The following is a 25593-nucleotide window of genomic DNA, read 5'->3' as shown; positions in this document are numbered from 1 at the left end:
CCGTTCACTCTGCAGGTGGTATGAAATCCTAGATCTGGAAACTCTACAAATGAGACAAACCCTTTTCAGAATGGCCACTGAGTCCCAAAATGGGCCCAATTCAAAAACTTGGAGTCACTGCCACTGATTTTTTGGACTGGTTCCCCTGGCCGATTTCGCTCTGAACAAAAGTCGGATGAAGAGCCAGCATCCTCAGAGTCACGGTTATCTAGGCCGTCGACAAAAACAACCATGGTGCAGCTAAATCAAGATTTGCCGCTCTGGTATGTGCCACGCTGGTGGAGGGGCCAGCACATGGAAAGTACACAAACTAAAAGGAAATATAAACTGCAGCTTTCTAGCTTTCTAGCATTTTAATCTGGCTTTTGTATCCATCGTTAGCGGTCAAACTATGACGAATGGATGTGATAGGGAAAGAGTTAAAAGTCTACTCTTTGCACTAAGTCGAAATGCAGGAAATGCTCGCTTTGATACATTAGTGAACTGTGGCGTACATGGACCTTAGATCAGCACACTGGTTTCTAAGAGTAGTTGACAGACCAGCAGTTGTTGGCCGTGCATCTCCCAGGGGGGGCCGTGGGCGTCTGGGCTGGTGCCCCTATGGGCTGGCTTTTTTTTCTTTCACCGTACACATTTTTTGTCTTGCATATTGTCTTTCACCCTTCTTCTCTAGTGTTCTTTCTTGCTTGTCTTCTTCACTGAGAGAGAGTGACTGTCTTGGGAAGGTAGAGGGAGGAAGCTGTTGCTAAAAGTGCGGGGTGGGGCGAGCACGTGTGGGCTACATTCGCGGCCACCCTTGGAGCTGATGGCACAGGCTGCCTTGCTCTGCTTTTTCCGCTGGTGCAGGCGGCAAGACGCCGGACATGAAGTCAAGAACTTACACGGTTATCATGCAGGAGCAGGCACTGACGAAAGATCAGGTGAGCCAGCCTTCTTGCCTTGGGACTGCCCGCTTTTAAACTGTGCAACGAGGTCATTTATTTCGCCACTTGAGTGGCATCAACAGGTCAGCAAAAAACATGGCAGTGTTAGCATGTTGAGCTGTTGACATGCTCATGGTCTGTGGTGTCTCAGAGGGCCAGCGAAACCTTTGGTTGGTCCATTTCTTCTATTCAAGGTAATGGGTGTGGTGTCCCGTTTAGATCCTTGATGCAGTAGAACCTCATTAATTCAATGTTCGAAGGACTGGAAAAACCATCCGAATGTCGAATTACCACGGCTTCAAGAAACTGCCAGAAACTGTGCACAATGTGGTCAAATTTTTTGGCGAAAAACTGGCAAGGGGTTGTCTGCTTTTTAGATGGAAAACTGCGCGGCAGCAATGATTTCTTGCAGTTTCATTTAAAGTGTCATACACAAAGGAAAACTGTTGCACCTGGACTAGTTTTTGGTGATGAAGCCTTCTAGTTATCACTGCTGCTGTACACGAACACATGCACATGAACAGTACATGATCAACACTGTACCATGCAGTTCAGTCTAAAGGAGAGCATGCATGGGCCCATGTGTGTCCGAGTTGCGCGTCCAAAGGTGTAGACTTGCATTGGCGTTGGCTAAGACCGTGGCAGCAGTCTGAACTTTGCAAATTTTGAAATTAACATGGTTGGAATAAACAAATGAGACTGTAATTGATCCATACTTTCTTATAGTGTGTTGCCATGAGCTATCTACATGCCTTCTTATTCTTAATCTGTTTCGCATGTGACTTGCCTTACTTCCGTGCTGCATGTGCTGTGATAACTGGCCTGGTCTCATTTATGAGAAATTTACATTTTTGAGGTTTGCCAGCAAACTGCATGAGGCAGGTAAGTGAGCTTAGCTCACTCATCAGCTACATTTTTTTTTTCCTCTTGCCGTGCTGCTTCGTGGTTGCTAGCTTTCAGTGCATTGTTGCTAACAGCTGTGGGTCTCTGTCGTTCTGTTGTGTAGGCTGAGCTGCGCCGTAAACTGGCTGACAAAGCCAAGGCGGGAGAACTGCAGACAGTGCCTTCCAATGGGGAGGTCAAGCAAGCAGCACCTGGTGAGTGGCATGCTATGTCTGGGTCCTCAGCCTCCTGCCTACCGCTCTAGGGTGGCAGCTCAGTCAGTTTCTTTTCATCTTTGCAGCAAAACGAAGGCGCTGGGACCAGGCTGGGGACGAAACACCCCAGACTCCTGCCAAGAAGAAGTCCAGTTGGGATGCTGCTGAGGTGGGGCATGCCGCTTTTTTCCTTATTTTTCATTATTATCTTGTTGGCTTACAAATACTAGGGGTGTGCGAATAGTGGTTTCTTGATACGACGCGAATAGCGACCTTCTTTGAATAATTTCGAAGTGAATATTTCGAATGCTTCCTGCACACAAAAAAGGCTGACTGGTGCAAAAAACACTTTCAAAATCATGTATTTCTAACACACAAGCCCATTACATAAAAAAAAAAAAAAAAAATCATTGAGCAAGGGGGGCAACGCCCCCCTTGCCCCCCCTTCCGGACGCTCATGATCATAGCGCAGCTGTTGCTTTTCATTGGTTACTCCATTGACACCTGACAGGCGTGTGCCCTGCAAGCCCACTGCCTCCCCACGTTAGGTGTTGGAAAGGGGCACCTATCTCCATGTGTCTCGTGCTAGCTCCCCTTCGGCGCTCGATTGGCGAATTTCATGTGGTGAGGAGTGGCTGTGGCAACTTTCATCACCTCAGACTCAACTCTTGGAAGTCATGGGAGCCGCGTTTCCACCAATGATGCATGCTGTCATGCCGGTTACAACGTGTGTGCCCTGTGGGTAACGTGGGTGCAGACACCTGGCAGGTACAGATTTGGGCATTTGGGCGCTGTGCTTTGCTGCGTATATGTCATCTTCGGCATTCATGCTGGCACAGAGGTACACAACATGTACGCCCCTAGCAGGTGTCTATGGAGTCGAGGGTGGGGGGGCTGGCTTTGGCTGCATGCATGCCACAGTGTCATGCCAGAGGAGTTACACTGAATCGAAACCGCGCAAAGGCACTGTTGGCACCAAGAGGGGTGCATTGGCACCGGGCGAGGTCAGTATGCAAATAACAGGGACATGAACTCACCTGCGTGCGAAATTGAGTAGTGCAGTTTTTGAATCTAGGAATATAACAGGCTTCTGTGAGGGCAAAGGGTGATGGCTGTCTCCTTGGCCACTTATGAGGAGGTGATCGAGGGGAGGGGGAGAGTAGCAGGAGATTGAAGGGTATGGTCCACCATGGCTGTCACCGCTTCCTCGCCTGAGCATGCGGCTCCCACCTATGCGGTGTGTGCGCTTATTTATTGGGATTACTGTGAAACATTTTATAGTTTATCCGCTTGGTAAAGGTTCATTGAATCGTGATGGCATGTGCAACGTGTGTTGATGCAACAGCTTGAGAGTGCACGCTGCAGTATGCATCCTGCCATTCCGAGTGATGAGCTTCCTGGTTTGCAAGCGCAAAAGAAAAATGCTGTGCAGGGGAAAGAAAAAAAACGTCGCACAGTACTTGTAGTGAACAATCACCAATGAATGGGACGCAGTAATGCAAGCTTGTGGTGAAATTTACATTCCCAAGAACCGCTTGAAAACATGAGTTGCAGAAACATGGTCGGAGTTTTTGCAAATAGGCATCACATAGCACTAAACAAACACAAGGATGTGTGCTCAAAAGTACAGTAAAACCTCTTTAATTTCGAACTTCAATGAAGTAGAAAAAATGTGCAAATTATCCAAATGTCGAATTATCAAATAGCCACCAATAAATTGCAAAATAACTGTTTGGATCATAGTAAATTTATTGGGTGGAAAACCTGGCTATGGTCATCTGTTTTTACAGATGAAAACTGTGCAGCAATGGTGACTCTTAGCAGTTTTATTAAATGCTTTACAAATGCACATTGACGGAAATGTTGATTCAGAGCTGCTACAAAATAGTGAAGGATTTCGCTACCTCTTTTGTGTTGCAATGGAGAGACAGTTGAGCCGCCTCACAAGCTGTGTCATCACATTTCATGCTCCTTTGCAGTCATCGCAGACACCGTCCCATGCCCGCTGGGATGAGACTCCAGGCAGAGCGAAGGGCTCCGAGACACCTGGAGCGACACCTGGCTACTCGAGCACCCGCATGTGGGACCCCACACCAGCACACGCCACGCCAGGTCACGCCACACCTGGACACGAAACACCTGGTGGCACACAGAAGGGGGCTGCACCTGGGACACCCAGTGCCCGCAGAAATCGTTGGGACGAAACACCCAAGACGGAGAGAGGTGCGCTCACTTCATCCTTTCGTATAGATGCCCTTACTGAGGTCCCTTGGTGGACGCATCTGGGAGAGGAAGAATGTCATGAGCTGATGAAGTATACCGGAGCCGCAGTCAAGAAATTTTTTTACTATTTAATGTCAAGCTTCATTAACTCTAAATGTCATAAAGGCAGCAAAAATTTTCAAGATATGCCGAGTGCCCAAATTTTCAGTTCATTGGTCATCAACCTTTGAGCTGCTCCGCAGATTTTGAAGGAACTTTCAGGGATGGCATACCCTTATGCCATTAGAACATAAACAAAATGTCAGTATTGTATCTTGAGCGTTGCTTCGGAATGAGCTGGTGAGTCTCTCTGTTTAGGAAAGCTGTTTTTAAAGGGGCACCGCGATGATTTCCTCAGTATCAATTAATATCGTTAAATAGATTTGGCATGCTTTCCAGAGACCAGAGCAGAAAGAATTATTGAAATCGGAGCACGCAGACGAAAGTTATTCCACTCTGAAAATTCAAAATGAAAAGCTCAGGCGAAAACGCATTTTACTTGCCCATTTCACTCACCCAGTACCAAGATTGGGCGCTACCAATCAGAACCGCACCTAGCGCACACGCAGTGCTTGGACATTAGCGCGCGAGCAGCGCGAACTTGATTACTTTTGTATTTTGTAAATAGTGTACAAAGCTCTCCCCTGTCCTTTCTTGCTGTCGCTCCCCTCTGTACTTCTCCTCACTATCCTCTCCCTTTCCCTTTCATTCCCGCCGGCTGCAGCTCGGGTGCTTAAGATATGCCGCGGCCGGCAACTCTTTTGCTTCACTTTTTTTATTTTTAAATAAACCACTACCACCACCACACGCAGCAGAAGCGTGCATGCAGTTGTTGCTTTGTCGGGGCTGTAGACAGCCGCGCATTTTGACGTGTACGTAGTCAGGGCAGGGGTGACTAACGTTAAACAAAGGAAGCTCCCCGAAGTTTCTTTTTTAGTCGGACTGGAAGGCTGTCAGCAGTAGCCCCCCTCCTCCCCAAACTCGACTCCCGTCTCCTGGCTCCTGTCCGGCCTTTCTCTTCACAATTTTGGGCAAGGTGTATCGACTGGCTTTTTTTTTTCGCTGCTGTCTTGGTATGGTCACGGCGTCACGGCCGGTCTCGACGCGCGCGCTTTCTGGTTTGAGCCAACGTTTTTTGAACAGCGCTGGCCGCCACGAAGGTTTGAAGCGGAATGGAAAGTGTCGCCCCTAGCTGTATTCTTGTTAGTTTTCGTTCGCTTTCCCTGCTTCTTTCCAGTTTTTGTGGCATCCGAAAAGCTTTCAGTACTCAGAGACATAATATTTTGGATCCATTTCGCAAGTATAAAGGAACAATATGCAAACTGGACGCCCAACCAATGAGAAAGGCAGCGCCCTATCTGGATGCCACCTCATTTCCGCTGCCCCAAATGGCCGCCGCGTTGCGACACTATCGGCTCGAAACAAGCATTTCTAGCGAAGATTAATATACCAATTATTATGATTTCGGTGATCTCATTGCGCGTTCAAGAATCACAATGCCCCTTACTCTGCATACAAAGAATAAAGACCCCATGCTTTATCTATGTCGCAGGGCACCTTTAAAATGCCTGTAATTTTATCACTTTTTCCACATGGCCCCAGGCAAGCTCCTTGTACAGAATAAAAGAGAAAAAAGTAAGCTGGCTATGCACGTGGAAACGAGGCAACATGGGCCACTATGGAAGGAAAGACAGCAAAAGTGCATTTAGGAGTAGAAAAGGGACAAAAAGGGCAAAGGTTCATAGCACTGGGCAGTGCGAAGCACAAGACAGCAGCACCTTCTGTGCGGCTTCAATGGAAACACGCTAGGCCTAGCGGCAGCACACGAACGACACACTACTACGGTCTGTGCCCTTCAGTCGCCTGAGGCTGGTGAGTTGCACACCACCACAAATAAATGCACTGGCAACATGGATGCACCTCATTCTGGCTTTTGTGCAGCATAACGTTGTGTCTTTTCTGGTGGGAATGCCAAGCGCACAAGACAAGTTAGCCGCGTTGAGGCAGTGTGTGTTTGCAGTCCCTGGCAGAGAACGACGGGCTAGACAACATGTCCGTGGTTGCGCAGAGAGTCACAGGCAGTTATCGTCTGTTAACACCCAGAGGAACATAACACACAGGCAAAATAATGGACACCTCAAAAGAAAACATTCGACAGAAGTCTGTCTGGTTGGGAAATTTAATGTTAGGAGAAGGTAAGTGACACCAACCAAGTAAAATACAGGAACAACACGACGTTTCGGGACCGGCTCGGCTCCTTCTTCATGGTGTGACTATGGGTGAGCGCAGCTTGGCTTTTTAAGCCCCTGCGTGGAGGACCTCCGGGTCAGTGGCCGCAGCCAATGGACGTAGGATGAGGGGAGTGTCCCCAGGGAACGATTAACATTCTCTCGAGTTTGCTGAATGTACCACGACTCGAGTAGAAACCACCTGCGTGGGTTAGCTTCCGTTTCCAATACAATGGTGCTGTCGAAGTCAATTAAGTGGTCGCAGCCTTCGCAGTGTTCGGCCACGGCGCTGAGTTGACGATTCATGTGACGGACGTCCGCTTTGTGTTGGCTCATCCTTTCCGCGAAGTTCTTCGTTTCCCCTATGTACGACGCCGGGCAGACGGAACACGGAATTTTGTACACGACGCCCTGGGCCTTTTCTCTGGGCTGCCGGTTTTTTGGGCGGGGGAGAAGGCGACCGATAGTGCTGGTCGGTTTGTGCGTTGCCAGCACCCCTTCTTTTCCGAGAATGCGAGCCAGCGTCTCGCTCACGCCTCTCACGTACGGGATGCAAACACGTTTTCGCTTCTGGCATGCGCCTGAGGAAGTAATAGATCGGATTTTGTTTTGCCTTTCTTGTTTCCTGATACAGTCGCCGACCGATTTTTCGGACTCGGCGGGACCCGGAAAATGGTCCGAATAATCGAACAGTCCGAAAAATCCGTGAACTTAAAAAAATAAACAATTATGTGAAAAAACAGCTTTCAAAAAAGCAAAAATAATCGCTCCCCATGTTCGGCCGACATGCGATAATATTAGACTCTGTCTGAGTCATAGCCATGCTTTCTTCATGTCCGGACCCTATTACATCATGATACCAGATAGTGCGACGCAGCCGCGGTCTTGCGGCGAATGAATGCACTCGCTGCACGAAGCAAGAACAGTCAGTCAGTCAGTTTGCATGAGGCAATGACGTTCGCAAAGACCGAGCTAACCCATGGGTAACCCACGAGAAGACGCGAGCGGAAGCGGGCGCCTCCGACCCCCCACCCCCCCCCTCTCCGCGTGCCGCAGAGGGGGGGGGTACTGCAGCTGTTCCGCTATACCGTTCGTTTTCCATGAGATCGCGCGCCCTTTGTAGGGCATCTCGATGGCAATGGAGAGCATCTTATCTTGAATAGCAACGGTGGAGAACAAATAGCCAAGCCTAACCAAGCCAGTCCGATTCCGTTTAAATCCAAGATGGCGCCTTTCGCAGTGGTGCCAAACGGGTTGGTTGTGACAGCGATGTCCGCTCGCGTCTATATTAGGCCGAAATAACGAACTTTTGGCTGAAAAACGATCATCACAATATTGTTGGCGGCTTTTTTAGTCCGAAAATTCGAACTTTCAGACTCCACAAAGTCCGAAATATCGGTCGTGAAAATGTACACATTCCTATGAGGTGTGCGACGGTTCCTCAGCGAAGTCCGAAATATCGCGCTAGTCCGAAATATCGGTCGGCTACTGTAATGCGCCAGATGAATGAGCTTGGGTAGCCGTTCTTTTGGAGGTCAAAAATGACTCTGTTCTTCTCCTTCCTTTTTTCTTCACGTGAGGAACATATGGAGTCGGCTCTCTTCAGTGATGATGTAACGACAGATGCTTTGTGCGGGATGGGATGGTTCGAATCGAAATGTAGGTACCGCCCTGTGTGGGTTGGCTTCCTGTGCACCGAGAGCCACAGGCCTTTGTCGTGCCTTGTAAGTAGGACATCCAGAAAAGTCAGGCTGCCCTGCTGTTCATGTTCAACAGTAAATTGTATGGCCGGTTCTACTGAATTTAGATGACTCTGGAGGTTTTCTATCTCTGAGGTTTTCACCACACAAAAGCAGTCGTCTACGTAACGGAGGAATAACTTTGGCTTGGGATTAAAGGAGGAGAGAGCCCGGCTTTCGACGTCTTCCATGGTTAGGTTAGCCACTGTGACTGAAATCGATGCCCCCATAGCGGTTCCTGTTGTTTGCTTGAAAAATTCTCCGTTGTAGGTGAAAAAAGTACTGCGCAGACAGACGTCGAGAAGGCGACATACCTTATGGAAATCAATTTTACGTACATTTTAACATGGGGTTATTGTGTGATGGTAAACTGGTAGCAAGGTTAGACCTTTTATAGTAAACCGGGACTAGATTCAAAGCATTTTCACTGTTGCTTCGATGCGAAGCATGCTAGGCCTAGCGACACCCGGTGAACGGCGTGACTACGACTATGAAGCCTGGCAGGCGTCGTGTCGCCGACAAGAAATGTGCTGCTAGCATGGATGCACCCTGCTTCACTTCACTTCACTTCACTTTAATACCTCAGCATATAACGTTATGTCCTTTCTGGTGTGAACACCAAGTGGACAAGACGAATTAGCAGCGTCGTGGCACTGCATGTTCGCGGGTCCAGGCTGAATCCGGCACGTGGGATGACATGTGCATGGTCATGCAGGCAGTGATTGTCTTGTCATCTCCCAGCATAACATACCACGTGGCCAAAATTTCACACACCTGAAGCAATTCTTTTGACTGACATTTTTTTTCTTTTCTGAATTACCGGATGCCAAGTTCAGGGTGCTGCTGTTACATGGGGGCGGCCCAGGAGTATATGAGTATGGCTTACGTGTATGTGAGGTATATGTCGAGCCTTTTTAAGCGGACTCGACTGGTTTTGAACAGTGCATAGTGGAGAGATGGCCATGTGTATATGTGTGTTTGAAGATTTGGCTTCTTGCTCTCGTCGTGCACAGAGACACCTGGCCATGGGAGTGGCTGGGCCGAGACTCCCCGGACAGACCGCACTGGCGGAGCAGACCTGATTCAGGACACGCCCACACCCAGTGCATCCAAACGGCGCTCTCGCTGGGATGAGACACCATCATCGCAGATGGGCAACCAAACACCGCAGACCCCATCAGCCATGACACCATCCTCCACCATGACTCCATCCGGAGTGACCCCCACTGGCGCTAAGGCAATGGCGATGGCCACACCCACCCCGGGTCATATCATGGCCATGACACCCGAACAGCTCCAGGTGGGTAGCATTCGGAATTGATTACGCAAGTGTGAAACTCCTTCCTAGTGGCACACTTTGCAAAGAAGTCTGTTAAGAACTGCGCCAAGTTTAGTTACTATTCACAGCACTTAGTGGACTGGCTTATTTGTACAGTCAAGCCTCACTACAAATTTTCTCCTACAGTGAAGTATTTCTGATCCCCTGTCAGTAAATGATACAAAATAATGCAGTTAATCCTCCACAACAAACTATTTTTGGAGTGAGGTTTTGCTTCAGTGAAATTTTTGTGGAGTAAGTTGAGCTTTACAGTTTATTCTGCATTATAAGAAACATGAGGTTGCCAAATTTGTTTTATTTTGTACATCCAGAGTTGCCTTTAGTATTTAATATTTCATTTGGATTCACCAAAAGCAGCTCCAGTAGTCAGTGTGCACTTCAGCAATAGCACCACTAACATTCCCCACAGATTGGCACTCGGTTAGCGCATCATGCGCTGTGCTATACATAAATGCTTGCTCAGATCATTGTGGCATGTCTCTCACAGCGCAAACTTTAGTTGTCATGGTTTAAGGAACTCGTCTGAGTCTAGTCTCTTCTTTCTAATTCGCAAAAAGGAAGCTGCAAAGCTAGTGGGAGCCTACACTGAGTCCATAAACAGATAAAAATGGCACGGCTCTGTGAATTGCGGACCTCAAACAAGAAACGAAATGCTTCATAGCCTTGACTCTTTCTTCGCCCAATCAAATTGTTTTGCTTCCTCAAATCTTGTCTGAGTCACAAAGTGGGAAATACTCTGGAACCTAATAATGAAAGTAGACTAGTGGAGCACTTGCCTTGGATATGTTGGCTGCTCTGTCTCCTTTTCTGTTTCACTATCTCCATCATCCTGTTATTAGCCCACAGTACGACAGGTGCTGCACATTTCCCCCTGTAGCATGTTTGCCTTCCCACCTAGTTTTGATCGTGTGCACTCTTGACAGCCATACAGCAGTCATAAAATGACGGTATGGTGTTGGTTCGTATCTAGAGCAGAAGCGTGAGGGTATGCTGAAAATTGTCAACTAATTCTTTCTTCACCCCCCCCCCCCCCCCCCACCCCCCTTTTTTCTGACGCTTGAGCAATGCCAGTAGGACCCGAGATCAATCAGCGGTATCTGCGAGACGAGATCATAATCATGGTGCAACGGGGAACTGTGAAAATTCCACAGGAATGGTGGAAGCTACCTAGGCTGACTGGGTTATGGAAATGTTATTTCAATCTAGTTTAATTTATCACTCTTCCAAGCTGATCTCACAACGAAGTTTTCACCTCAGCAAAACTTTTTGCAAGTCCAGTTAATTTCATCGCTGCAAAGTCCAACTGTGTACCATTATTTAGCGGAATGTCCCATACACAAACATCCAGGGAGGCACTTAGATTTCAAAATTTTTAAAATTGTTATTGTCTTAAGATCTGTTGCTATTGCTTCTGCCATCTTTTGTTGCCCATTTGTAGTTTTACTGAGTGCGCTTAGGGCCCTGGGACAATGACACTTTTGCATTTGGACTTTCTTTTGTGTTTCTTGCAGGCTTACCGCTGGGAACGGGAGATAGATGAACGAAACCGCCCACTTACTGATGAGGAACTGGATGCCATGTTCCCTCCTGGATACAAAATTCTGCAGCCGCCAGCTGGCTATGTGCCAATAAGGACTCCAGCTCGAAAGCTGACAGCAACACCAACACCACTTGGAGGAACCGGTGCAGGAATGCCAGGTGGAGGCCCAGGCTTCTTTTTCCAGAAAGAGGAGCCAGTGAAGCTGGCCGACAGCCAGCCCAAAGGAAACCTGCCCCCTTTGAAACCCGAAGACCTGCAGTACTTCGACAAACTCCTTGCCGAAGTTGATGAGGAGCTGCTGAGCCCTGAAGAGCAAAAGGAGCGCAAGATCATGAAGCTGTTGCTCAAGATTAAGAACGGTACGCCACCCATGCGTAAGGCAGCACTTCGACAAATCACAGACAAGGCACGAGAGCTGGGTGCCGGTGCTCTCTTCAACCAGATCCTTCCATTGCTGATGTCGCCCACTCTAGAAGACCAGGAGCGTCATCTTCTTGTCAAAGTAATTGACCGTGTTCTATACAAACTCGACGACCTCGTTCGTCCTTACGTGCACAAGATCCTTGTCGTCATTGAGCCTCTTCTCATTGATGAGGACTACTATGCTCGTGTTGAAGGTCGTGAGATCATCTCCAACCTTGCCAAAGCTGCTGGCTTGGCAACTATGATCTCTACCATGAGACCTGACATTGACAACATTGACGAGTACGTCCGTAACACAACGGCCCGTGCATTTGCCGTGGTCGCCTCAGCGCTGGGAATTCCTGCGTTGCTTCCTTTCCTCAAGGCCGTATGCCGCAGCAAGAAGTCGTGGCAGGCCCGTCACACAGGCATCAAGATTGTCCAACAAATAGCCATTCTCATGGGTTGCGCCATCCTGCCCCACTTGCGTGCGCTTGTGGAGATCATCGAACACGGCCTTGTTGATGAACAGCAGAAGGTGCGGACAATCACGGCCTTGGCTCTTGCTGCACTTGCCGAAGCTGCCACGCCCTATGGCATCGAGTCTTTTGACTCTGTGCTCAAGCCCCTGTGGAAGGGTATTCGTACACACCGAGGCAAAGGTCTGGCAGCCTTTCTGAAGGCCATTGGCTACCTCATCCCGCTCATGGACGCCGAGTACGCCAACTACTACACGAGGGAAGTGATGCTGATTCTCATCCGAGAGTTCCAGTCTCCTGACGAGGAGATGAAAAAGATTGTGCTCAAAGTGGTGAAGCAGTGCTGTGCCACGGACGGTGTGGAGCCACAGTACATCAAGGAGGAAGTGTTGCCACACTTCTTCAAACACTTCTGGAACCACCGCATGGCCTTGGACAGGCGCAATTACAGACAGGTGAGCTGCACCTAACTTCTTTTTGACCCAGTCACTTTCAGTCATGACTTGCACTTTCTGTCAGTATCAGTAGCTGTAGGTAATGTATCGTCATTGTTTTGCTCGTTGCCATAGCCATTGCATCTGTACCATCTTTTCAAAAGTAACCAAGTGACCGGGTTTGCTTCTTAGCGTGTAGTGAAGCACTTGTGGCACCCCTTAAGCTCTAAATCTGTGTATAGTAAGAACCCTTGTCCCCACGTTTTGAAACCTTTTGGGCTTTGCAGGCACCGTAAAGGCTCTGCTATGCTACTAAGAAGCAAGCCTTGTTGCCTGGTTACTTTTATCAAAGACAGTATAGCTCCCTGAAGGCTGTACCAATCAAATGTACGTTTACCAACAGTAATTTTAAACTTTAAAAGTTAAAACATTCATTATGGAATGCATTTTGTTATTTGTACCCTGGGTTGAATGGCACATTTAGGAGATAGTACAACAGGACACAAAGGGCACTCTAAAGGAAGTGCTAAAGGAGTCGTGGGTGTTTTGGATGGAAGAAAGCATAAGGGAATTGCATTGGTTTAATTGTGGTGTGGATGTGGCTATTGTAAAGTATTCAGATTATAGATTGTGAAAGAGAAGGAGAGATGGCACAGCAGCCGGTGGGTTCTGTTAATATTTTACGCAACAGTGTAAGGGCCCCATTCTGCAGAAAAGCCAGCATCAGCGTTTTGCGTTCTTGATTTACCGAAAAATTCGGATTGGTCAAAAAAGTGGCTGTTACGAGTGACGCATCGGATCTTCAGCGATCAGAGCAACCACAAGAAGCGCGCCAAGCGCACGGGCCGTCAGCCGCCATCTTCCTCCTCACCCTCATGAACACGCAGCAGACGACAACTCGCGTTACTAGCTTCGCCTCTCAAGTTGCTACACAGCAGACTCATCATTGCATCCCCTGACCCTTGGGGTGCAACTTGTAGAGATGGAAAATTTCAGGAAATTTTGATTATCTTGGAAACAACTTTCTTTTTATATCAGGGTTTTTCTTTATTTTCATGCAAAAATTGAATATTTTCCAAAACATGCAAAATTGATTATTTTCCAAAACATTGCGAAAAATATTTATTTGCAATAGCACAACAATTAGTAATAATGCTCTGAAGTTCAGGTAAATATGCAGATATAAATGTCATATTTGTGAAATGAACTTCTTGTTCTATTGCACCAAGCAAGGGAACATGAAAACTGACCTATAAGCTACTCCATATCAGACTCTGAGTCACTGTCGCTGGATGCTGCACTACAGGCAGCAGCATGGATTGAAGTTGTGTCCACAGCTGGGTTCGACTGTACATACACAAGCTTTCGAACGCGCTGTCCTGAAAGCCTGTTGCGAAGCCTTGTGTGGACATTTCCGAAGCGTGACCAGTTTTGTTCGCAGCGGGCGGATGATGGTGGTATCTGCAGCAGTCGGCAAGCCCGAGGAGTTATCGACTGTTTGGTGCTAAGGCCTTGCCACCAGGTAGATGCTGCCACGTGCTTCACGCAGACCCAGACCTCTGTCCTGGACCAAATTCCTGCAAACTTCCTGTACTCTGCTGCTTTGGAAATCAGTTTACCGTTGTCCAGTGAAAGAGGCCCTGCTTGCATAGATATCCACTCAAAGCTCTCCGCAATCTACACATTGTCCTGATGCTTTCCTCTGTGCCTTGCATCCAGCAAATTAGCAGCAATGTGGGCTGGTTGCAAACAAAGCTTTTCGCACATGCTGCGGATTTCGTTCTCTCGAATCTGTACCTCATTTGTTAGTGCATAGGTCGCCAGATTTGTTGCTAGTTCGTTTCTAATGGGAAGGAACGCTTCTGGAACGTCGAACAGCAGAGCACTGTCCGACTCCAGTGAGGTTATGGCTGACGCAATTGGTGTAGTTAGGAGCAGGCAGCTTTGCGCGAGCTTGCAGAAATGGTCTTCATTCTCGCAGGGTCTGTTGAAAGGCCTTAGACCTTGAAGTGACAGTCATGCCTACCTGCCGTATTTTGCTCGGAAGTTTCCGATCTCCCTTTACTGTCGTTTGCTTCTTGTTTCTCCTGCAACTTGGCAGCAGCTATGTGGATATGCTTCACATACTTTATAATTTGCATTGCCGTATGACAGACGTCCTCCAATATCTTCAGTTTCATAAAGTCATCCAAAAGCAAGTTTAGGCACTGAGCTACACATCCAATGTATGTGATATGATTATATTTGCTTGCAACTCTTCATCAGGCTGCTTGCATGTTGCTGGCATTGTCTGACTAGCGCCACTACTTTATCGCTTTCTAGCAATTCAGTCACTTAGCAGATCTCGGCAGCAACGTATACCTCAGTGTGACGATTTCTGCCTGTTTCAACAGGTGAGTAGAAAAATGGCTTTGGCGTAGCCACAATGAAATTTATTACTACCTCGCCACGAATGTTCTTCCAACAATCTGTCAAAAGTGTCATAGAAGAAGCATCTCTCAAAGTTTCCTCAGCGTGTTGCTTTACTCGCGTGTACTCAGAGTCCAGCAGAGGTCCACTTAGAAGGTGTCGAGAAGGCAGAAAATGCGCTGGGCAAAGTATCCTAAAAGCTGCTCTTCAGTGTTCATTCTCAAGGCGGTGTCTATTTGGTTTTGCTGCTGGGGATTAATGCAGTCTACAAAATACACAACACTCATTTTGTCTGGCAGTGGCTGCTCTTCATTGTGTCTGCAGAGTTCTGACTTGCTTGTTTCAATTGATGGTTGAGCTGACACACAATCTGGATGCTTGGCATTTATTTCGTTGCTTTAAAGGTCCTTGATGTCCAGTGGGCATTTCTTACACACCAACAGATGCCTCGTCAAACGTGTGGCATTTGTAAATTCATGCTGAACACTGCAGTACTTGCATACTGCTCGCTTTGTTCTGCCAGTGGAGGTTTCGCACACAGAAAAGTGTTCCCAGTGGCAGCGTCCCTGTCTCACATGCCGGCGGGCCGGGTTCGATTTCCACCTAAACCCCAATTTTCTTTTCTTCTTTTATTATGAGCGACAGTCTGAGCAGTGCCATGGTTGCCATGGTACTGGTTGCCATCGTAACGATGCATGGACAGTAGTGGCCTGTGCCAGGCACCGCAAAATGCAGTTCTCCTAGCTTAGTGTAGTTTTCGCTACAGAACCTGCTTTTTTCCAAATTTCAGTGTTTTCTTTTTTTTTTTTTCTTTTTTTTTCAGGCCATCACATCTCTAGTTGGAAGTCACACGCTACCGCTAGGCCACACAGGCACTTTCATAGGGCTTGATTAAAAGTTTGGCTTTGTGTGTATGTTGTGTAGTCTATCACATAATGATAGTGATTGTGAAAGAAGAAACAGCATCTGCATGGTCTAGAGGAACTGCTGTTGTGTCTTAACCTTAAAGGCGGAGCTAAAGTGTCTTCTCAATTTTTTCAAGGTGAATTCATTTATGCATTTGCATTGTTCTTTCGAATATTCTCACGAAAACTGCATGTAATGATAAATTCCTTACTTTTTAAATTTCGTTATATCCAAGTTTAACTGTATTGAAAATTCCTTTATAAGTTGTATACGAACACTGTACTTTAAGTCAGTTTCCTGTAATGAAGTAAAGTGCAGATCTTGGTAGGTTTGTACATACCAGTGAATCCAATGACAGGGTGCAGACTCCCTGACTGTGGCAGATGTGAGTCTTGCAAAGTTGCTGTTGTCACACTTCTAGAACCTGTTGATAAGCAGAATGCAACAGAAATTATCTACTTTACCAAGGCTTACAATGCATCCTGTTCCAGCTTGTGGACACAACAGTGGAGATTGCCAACAAGGTGGGTGCTGCCGAAATTGTCAACCGGGTTGTGGACGACCTAAAGGATGAAAATGAGCAGTATCGCAAGATGGTCATGGAGACCATTGAGAAGATCCTAGGCAACCTAGGCGCCACTGACATTGACTCCCGGCTGGAAGAACAGCTCATTGATGGCATCCTCTACGCTTACCAGGAACAGACAACAGAGGTCAGTTGCCAGTCTTGGGAGCAGTGCTGTCTGCTCAGGCAGCCTTTTAGACGTGCAGAGAATGTGCACGTTGTGGGAAAAGCAGCAGAGGTTTCTATGAGGAGAGCATGCAGCCTTTATTGACTCCTGCTTGTACGGTAAGCCACATAAACAGTCATGGGCAGAATGACATGGAGCACACTTCAGTATTCTACTTCTCTCAGGTTGCATAAAGGAGATAGGAAGGTGTCTTCTGTTTATACGCATGTGCAACAATGGCATTTGGTCGCATATGCATTTTCTCATGTTTCTGCCTGGTAAGGCACAACAGAGGTTTGATTGCCGAAGTGTGCTTCGTATTATTCAGGCCGCAGCTTTACTATTCAACCTGTGACTTCATTGCCTGTCATGGACATGGCACTGAGCAGTAACACAGTGATTGCCTGTTGCTGTGGCACTGCACCCAAATATCAGCTTCAAAGTGGCAGCCTCTGTGTTTTCTGGGAGCTGAGTGATGGGTGGCTTTTACTGTGCTCTGCAGCTGCATGTTGAGGAGTGTGTGACAAAAGGGGAAGTCGGAGGTCGTTTGGCGCAAGGCTCTGGTCTTAACGACATTTCCAGCCCTGGCTGAGGCAGCTGCGACATGGGTTCATCTTGATGCTTGGGCTGCTGGAGTGCTTTCCTCACGCCTTACTTTTTTCATGAGAGAGGAATGGCTGCAGCAGTCCTGAGAGCACCAGAGGGCCCAGTGTTCTTACTGCCTTCCAAGCAGGGAAAGCTTCCCAACATAAAATAGCCGGAGCTATCTGGGACGGCGTACCAATTGCGTTGATCCTCGTTCCCTCTGGTACAACCCTTTTTGAGGGGCATGTTTGTCTGTGGTGACCCTCTTCTGTTTTGTGTGTTTCTGCATGAGCAGTGTGCCTTAAGAACCGTGTGTGCAGTTCAGTACACTCAGTGAGATGGGGAAGAAAAGTACAAAAATAATGGCATGTGGGTGGAGATACAGTCCACCCAGAACTTCTTTCTGCGTCAGCTCTCTTAGGACACTGACCATAAATTATAAATGCTTTGTTCAAGTGGCAATTTTATTGTAACAAACTTGTTCATAGCTGGCTTCAGCTGTGTTGATGTGTTTCTCCTCTCCTCAGGACATGGTGATGCTGAATGGCTTTGGCACAATTGTGAACGCACTGGGCAAGCGGGTTAAGGCGTACCTGCCCCAGATCTGTGGTACCATCCTCTGGCGGCTGAACAACAAGTCGGCCAAGGTGCGCCAGCAGGCAGCGGACCTGATCTCGCGGATAGCCGTGGTGATGAAGACCTGCCAGGAGGAGAAGCTGATGGGCCACTTGGGAGTGGTGCTGTACGAGTACCTGGGTGAAGAATATCCCGAGGTGCTGGGCTCCATCCTGGGGGCACTCAAGGGCATTGTCAATGTCATTGGCATGCACAAAATGACTCCACCCATCAAGGTGCACTTCTTCTGCCTTCTCACTTACCCTTTTGGGGGGGGGCCCATGTGGAAACGGCAGTCTCTGTACACATGTTGTCCTAGAAGAGTAGTACAGTCAAGCCCACTTATAACAATATTCAAGTGCCATGGAAATACCATTGTTATAACCAATAATTGTTATAGCAGGGTTGTGCCAAAAAAAAGAAAGGATGACAAACTTCATAGCATTTATTGACAGTAAATACCCAGAGCGGTTTGATTGTTCTAATGCCTGTAAAAGCTCATTAAATCGAACTTCAGGGAACCGGAACAATGTTCACCGTTCACCGATGACCAAAGCACCGCCATCACTGCGCCACCGGGAGCTTTGCGCACCTCCACGTCACAGGAATCAAGCCGGCTTTCTGGAAGCTATTCTTATGGGAAATTCAAGAAGCATGCAGAACCAAGGGTGCGGTGACAGCTGACAAGAGAAAAACCGCGCTGGCTGCATGCACGCGCGCTGCACTGACTGATTAGGGGTACGCATGGCGTGCGTAGCCAATGCAGCAATGCAGCAGCTCTCCTGACGCGATGACGCCTGCCTCTTTTGCTTTCGTGGCGTTGCTGCGCCAGCTTAGTCCATTGGTCGGCCCCACACATGCACGCTTTTGTGTTGTAAGCATGGTTTTGCTGGTGTGGTTGTAGCATTTCTTTTCTTTTTCTGTAATGGTTGACACTCAATTACCAGATCTAATTGTTATAACCAATAATGTGCCTTGACAGCATTGCTATAAGCAGTTTATTTTACCACAGAACACATGGCAAAGCTGATGGTGCCATGACCGACCATTGTTATATCCGATATATTGTTATAACCGGTATTGTTGTAAGTGGACTTGACTGTATACAGTAGCTGACCAATTTTCCGGACTTCATTAATTCAGACTTTGTTGAGAAACCGTAACGCACCTCATAGGAATGTGTACATATTCACAACCAATATTTTGATTTTTCAGACTAAAATAGACACCGGCAGTAGTGCAGAGATTGTTTTTCAACTGAAAGTTGGTTTTTTGGCCCACTGTAAATGTAAGCAGCCATCACTGTCTCAACCAACCAGTTCTTCACTGTCGCGAAAGGTGGCTCCTTGGATTTAAGGATGGGCTGGCTTGGATAGGCTTGGCTATGTGGTCTTTGTCATTGCCATTCGAGATAAGGGCTCACTCTTTGTTGCCATTGAGGCAGCCTACAAAAAAGAGCAAGTTCATGTGAAAACAGGACAGCTGCAGCATTCACTGCTGCTTACACAGCGCTGCCTGCGGTGCTCGCTGCAATGCTTGCTTCTTCCTGTGGGTTTCCTCTCTCGGTCAACGCAACTGCATTCGGAGGCGCTCGTGGTCTTCCCATGCGTTACCTATGGTTTGCCTCTCGACCTTCGCGAACGTCATTGCCCCATGCAAACTGACTGTTCTTGCTTCGCGCAACGAATGCATTCATTCGCAGCATGACCGCAGCCGCGTGGCACTATCTGGTATCTTGATGTGATGGGGTGCGGACATGAAGAAAGCACGGCTATGACTCAGTTAGAGTCTAATATTATCGCTAGTAGGCGGAACATGGGGAGCGGCGATTTTCACGATTTTGAAAGCCGGTTTGTCGCAGAAAAGTTATTTTTTTAAGTTCACAGATATTTCGGACTGTTCGGTTATTCAGACCATTTTTCGGGTCCCGCCGAGTCCGAAAAATCGAGCAGCGACTATAAATTAACAGCTACCGCAGATATCCGCAGCTGTGTTTTGCTTGTTGCAGCACTGCCAATGTAAGTGCCACTGTCAGCATATTGGCACGCTGTCTTTTCAAAGCATCTTAAAAAGTAATGAAAGAGTGGGGTTAATTCATGTAAGGTGCAGTGACAAGGTGCAAGAAAATTAGGTTTACTAACAGTTTAGTTTCTACTTCAATTCCAGTGTTCAGATCCAGTATTCACAGATCGAAGTTGTTCGAATAGCGGTAATGGGTTAATATGTCCTTAAATGCGGAGTTGGTAATTCTCTACATCCATAGATCCCTAGGAGTCTTCCTACTACTCCCGGCGCAGTGGTGCTGCCGTCGATGGGGCTTGGGTTGCTTGGGGTGGTTTAGATCCAGGTTGCTCCTCACGAGCAGCCTCTCACAATTAATTGAGCTGCCGCGTGACACAGTGGGCTGGGGGGCAGGTGAGCAGCCTGCCACAGAACTGGCTTCAGAGAAACAGGTAGACAGACAAACATACAACGGCTAAACTTGGGAAATGGCCACTGTAAGTGCTAGCACACTGTAAAAGAAATGGCACCTAAAGTTTCAACCAAAAAACCTGTTTGATGCACTCAGTCCTATTCATAAAATGTGATCTATCCACTCCAGGCAACTTAACACTGTTGCCAGCAGAATAACAAAGTGAGCTCAGCATGTCACCACTGTCGGGTCTTGCTTTATTTCTCTTGATTTAAAATATAAATTATTAACAAAGCCATTACTATTGCAGTCGTTTCTACCACCATATAGCAGAACCTACCAGAGTGTCAATATATTCTTACTCATCTGCAGCAGTATGCTGCCCCTTTTGGCATGAAAGCTAAAGGAGGTGCTTGATGAATGTTGTTGGCCTAAATGGCAGCTCTGTACAGCATCTTCAGGCAAAGCTAGAGTTGCTGCTATGTTCCCATTCTTCCTGCCATAGTCTCATTCATTGTGCTTTAGGCAGGGTGGAAGCGTGTCCAGTGCATTGCACACATGTTGATTAGGCCCCAATAGCATTGTTCTTGTGTTTAAGCCGAGCTGTCTCCCCATCGCAGGACCTGCTTCCGCGGCTGACACCAATCCTGAAGAACAGACACGAGAAGGTGCAGGAAAACTGCATTGACCTGGTGGGGCGCATTGCTGATCGTGGCGCTGAGTATGTGCCAGCTCGTGAGTGGATGCGTATCTGCTTCGAGTTGCTGGAACTGCTCAAGGCTCACAAGAAGGCCATCCGACGGGCGACCGTCAACACCTTTGGGTACATTGCCAAGGCCATTGGACCCCACGACGTGTTAGCCACACTTCTCAACAACCTTCGCGTCCAGGTAGGTGTCCAGTGTGCTTAGACTTTTGTTGCAGCGTGGTTTCTTCACAGTGGGCACAGTGGGCGGCCGCACACTGCTGGTATCATAAGTTTAGGAACATTAGTGGAAGTAATGAGTGCACTGCAGGCACTTGGTGCCTGCAGTGCATGCCTGTCTACAATTTCCTTTCTTTTTGTGCACAAAACGCCCAGAGTTTATGCTGATCCTTACTAACAGAACTACTAGAGCCATCACAGCCAGGAAGTCTTGTGTGGTAACCGCTTTTGGCGTGCCACATGGTAACAACCTGTTGAGAGAAATGAGAGACCGTAGCATGCTGTACTGCTGTGGCTTATACTGGTGGTTTGTAACTTATCTGAGTGGCCCGTGTGTGTGTGCTCTTCACCATCCTGTAGCAATGCTAGGGACAATGTTGCATAGCAGGTGGCAATTTGGGTGGGTGCTTGAACCTGTACCAACACTGGCCTTCTCTCTCTTGTGCAGGAGAGACAGAACCGGGTGTGTACCACGGTGGCCATTGCCATTGTGGCCGAGACGTGTTCTCCGTTCACAGTGTTGCCAGCTCTCATGAACGAGTACCGGGTACCCGAGTTGAACGTACAGAATGGCGTGCTCAAGTCTCTCTCTTTCCTCTTTGAATACATTGGAGAGATGGGCCGCGACTACATCTACGCTGTCACGCCACTGCTCGAGGATGCTCTCATGGACAGGTGAGGAGCAACAAGTTTATTTTGGACTCTCTGGGATACAGTCAAGTAGGATTTTTTGTACTCCGAGGGTTCACAAGGGGGAAAATTCATTCTTGAGCTTGCATACAACATTGCGTGGAATGTTCATGGACAGTTGTTTCTTTTGTTTGTGGCACTATCACATAGCACTGTGCCTAAGTGCTGAGTTAAGTGAAATTTATAAACTCACTTCCAAATACTGTAGCCTTGTGTGCAGAATTTTGTTCTCCCCATTGCATGACAAAATAGAATGTCAATGAAAGTGCGCATAAACTTGGCATTATTACCATATTTATTGGCGTAATAAACCCACTCGCAAATGGACTCCCCACCACCACACACACACACGCACACACTTATCTCATTGAGATTTTTTTTTTTTAAGCATTAGCTTTTCTTAGCGTGTTCCATAGTTTTGCGACATCCACAGTGCAGACCTTGGCAGTGCACCAAGATGCTGCACGCAGATAACATCATGGCATGTTGATGAGAGCTCCTATGGGGGTTGCGCACTTGGCGAATTTATGCTGTCATTCTTTATGCTGAAGAAACGAGCATCTGGGCGCCGGGTCGCAAGTTTGACGTTCGGAACAGGTGATGCAGGTGCGGCGGCTGCTGCAAGGCAAAATGTTCAGCTGTTCCACGCGATTCCTTGGTTCAGTTGTTTATGAAGTGCGGGATTTCACTGGATGACAACGTGCTGTAGGACCACAACAGCGATGATGGTGGCATCACTAGTGAGGACAGTAGTACAAGTGTGGATGAGTAATCCAGTGACTAATTCATTTTCGTTTTGAAATGTGCCCACGGGCATGCCCTTCATTTTCTTTGCCTGATATGCGATATGGGATTTCGATTTACAATTGTGTCAATTTGGTAGCAGTTTAAACCAGGAGAGGAGTGTAGCAGTCTTTTGAGCAAGGAAGCTATAAAATGTCTTCTACACTTAAATGCTTCGGAAAAAGCAGAATCTCCAGACCTCCAAGCGATTTGGTGAAGTCGAGATCAGGAGCAAAAATGCCTAATCTCTCTCACCCCTAGCAAAGACACATTCACACACTCGTAACCGTGCTGCGAGTTTTTTTAACCTTGCATAAAGAAACGCACATCCTAACCTTCAGGAATAGGACTGGTGTTAGCTTCATCTCGCCGTGATACAGCAAACATCTTTCAAAGCAAACTATGCTAAATATCAGCGACACAGACATGGCTGACTGCACACTTTTATTGATGATAAATGGGCGGGCAGGTGAATGTATATGAAATTTGTACTCGCAAAAAAAATCTGCAGAAACTTTTCCCCGCCCTGCATAATAAACCCTCCCCCAAATTGATGTCGAATTTTCTGGAAAAAATGTGGATACATTACGCAAGTAAATGCGGTATTATGAGGTTACCAGTAGTTACAGTTCAGTTGGTTACCTCGTATATATTAGTAAAAGAAAGAAGTAATATGAACCTGCCGCCCCATTTCGTCTTCAATAGGTGACTGCTTATTTCTTTTCATGTTTCGCGCGAACGAACGGACACTACAATGATACATGGCAATATAGTGAAACCTTGTTAATTCGACCCCTATTAATCTGGAAGTAAAGATTGCTGGGAGTGATACCCCGATAGTTTGAACTCTGTCAATTAGAAATCCTGGCTAAGTCAAAGTATTTCTGCAGTTCCCCTTATTTGTAACGTAAATTTCTAATGAGATTCTACTGTGCCAGGGTAATGTGTCAGAAATGGTCTGTGACTGTGCAGGGACCTGGTGCATCGGCAGACGGCGTGCGCAGCCATCCAGCACATGTCCCTGGGTGTGTACGGGTTTGGCTGTGAGGACGCCCTGGTGCACCTGCTGAACTATGTGTGGCCGAACATCTTCGAGACGTCGCCCCATCTGGTGCAGGCTTTCATGGGCGCAGTGGAGGGACTGAGACTGGCCCTGGGGCCCATCAAGATCCTGCAGTACTGCCTGCAGGTACTACTCTCAGAAAGTCATTCTTGGGGACTAAGAAAGCCATTGCTGTAGTACAGTGACACCCAAACTCAGTACTGGTCGGTTTAAGTAGCCAAAATCTAGGATTATGTCGTGCACGAGGATGAGAAGGTTAGATCCAACTCAGTTCTGTGCATGTGCCTTGTTTTCTAGAATACCACCTGTTACTGTGGTCTCCGCACAAATTCTCGCAGGACAAGGACGGGCACGTTTATAACATGCGGGTAAAAAATAATACGTTGCTGTACATACAGGCAGGTAAAAAATAATACATTGCTGTACGTTGTATATTTTGACAATCAGGGCAGCAGACATTATTTATAAAATGAATGCGTTCATTTTTCAGTGCTCACAATTATACAATGGTCTTGTGCGGTCCCATGAAAGATGTATAACCGGGGTTCTACCCTGTTGTGTTTTTCACAAGGCGTGCAGTAGCAAAGTGCACTTTCAGTACATTCAGTGCTAAGATTTTTGCATTTCATAATAGTTGGGAAAATCCATTGGCTTGCACCTGGCTCTTGTAAAACACGCTATAGCTGTGGGTTCCTTGTGGTACATGTACCAGTGTATGAGGGTGTGACAAAAGATAACAAAAGTGTTGCCTGCTAACGTTTCTTGTGGTGTGTGCATGTTACAGGGTCTGTTTCATCCTGCCCGAAAAGTGCGAGATGTCTACTGGAAGATTTACAACAGCTTGTACATTGGAGGCCAAGATGCCTTGGTGGCTGGCTATCCCCGTGTTGTCGACGACGGCCGCAACAACTATATCAGGCATGAGTTGGACTACATTCTGTGAAAAGGTTTCTTCCCTCTCCCTTTCCTCCTGGCCCAATGTTGTTATTTGTTGTGCAGCCCCCATCCCCATTCTGTGAAATAAAATGAATGTCCCCTCGAAGGATGTGTATGCATCAGATGTCTGGGAGGGAAAAGTTTGTCCGGCATCCTATCCTAGCCCATGATGGACTGCTGGAATGTGCAGCTTGTGCTGCAGACAGTGAATGGACGCTACTGTGCAAGTGGCAGAGGTGCCACTTTCGTACATGGTTATTATTCAAAGCATGTTTGAGCCAGGCTTTGCTCTCCTTATGTCTGCCCTCTTGTATATGCCGATCAGAACATAAACCACATCATGTGAAGCTAGTTTAGGTGTGCATGCATCTTTGTCGCAGTCTCGACCCCAGGTAATTGCAGCAAGCTGTGCCCATCATATTATCCATGGCTGGAAGAGATTGCAACAGGTTTTGGTCAGCATGTACCTGAGATTAATAAATTTTACTGAGCATAGTTGTGTTCTTATGTCTCCATCAGTGTGCTTATTTTGTCGTTGCCGGTGCCAGAAGCATTGGACTGTGTAATTGTGCTATGTTAGACCTTCTATTTTGTTCGTGGTGCAAAATGAGTTGCTTGTGCACATTTGCTGTACTCGCGGTCAACTTTCTGTGGCACTGCAGCCAGGGTTTAAATGGAGGAGGGAAGGAGACAGGCTTTTGTCCCCATGCTGTGTCAGTGCACCAAGTAGTCTGTCCAGTTAACAAGATTTGTCCCCCCCACCTTCCAGGAGCTCTAACGGGGTCACTCTCTTGTTGAGCAAGGGGTAGAATCTTTTGTGTAAACTTGTTGGGCTTTGCACCACCACATGACTCATGCATTTGGTCCTCCAGCCATGAGTGCAGTGCTATAGAAAATATAGATGCAGCTAAATTTTTTGCAGTGGATGGGCCTCTTTCGTGGTCTGCAGGGCTTAGAACTGTTCGCTAAAATGCACCGTTTTTATCGACAAAACAGTCATGTTAAGTAAAGCGTGGCTTACTGGCTTAGTCATTCCGAATCCTGCCACCGCCAAATGTGCATGTTGCCAGCAAAAGCCACGAAGCAACTGTCAG

The 25593-nt window shown here is 47.3% G+C and overlaps 1 protein-coding gene across 2 annotated transcripts in view; it reads left to right on the top strand.

Moving 5' to 3' along the window:
• Positions 1–24605, top strand: part of Sf3b1 (splicing factor 3b subunit 1) — a 38354-nt gene extending 13749 nt beyond the window's left edge. For both annotated transcript variants that reach the window (XM_089543140.1, XM_089543141.1), the window contains 12 exons: positions 847–920; positions 1930–2020; positions 2107–2189; positions 4000–4243; positions 9263–9549; positions 11100–12464; positions 16250–16471; positions 17602–17925; positions 20723–20992; positions 21476–21702; positions 23473–23689; positions 24348–24605. In XM_089543140.1, the coding sequence (XP_089399266.1) occupies positions 847–920; positions 1930–2020; positions 2107–2189; positions 4000–4243; positions 9263–9549; positions 11100–12464; positions 16250–16471; positions 17602–17925; positions 20723–20992; positions 21476–21702; positions 23473–23689; positions 24348–24506 (3563 nt within the window). In that variant the 3' untranslated portion in view covers positions 24507–24605. The remainder of the gene's footprint in view (positions 1–846; positions 921–1929; positions 2021–2106; positions 2190–3999; positions 4244–9262; positions 9550–11099; positions 12465–16249; positions 16472–17601; positions 17926–20722; positions 20993–21475; positions 21703–23472; positions 23690–24347) is intronic.
• Positions 24606–25593: the final 988 nt, after the last annotated feature.

This window comes from Amblyomma mixtum, chromosome 5, assembly GCF_055824585.1.
Source record: "Amblyomma mixtum isolate Tamu chromosome 5, ASM5582458v1, whole genome shotgun sequence".
In the NCBI taxonomy this organism is placed as follows: domain Eukaryota; kingdom Metazoa; phylum Arthropoda; class Arachnida; order Ixodida; family Ixodidae; genus Amblyomma; species Amblyomma mixtum.
This window is presented reverse-complemented; position numbering and strand designations above follow the sequence as displayed.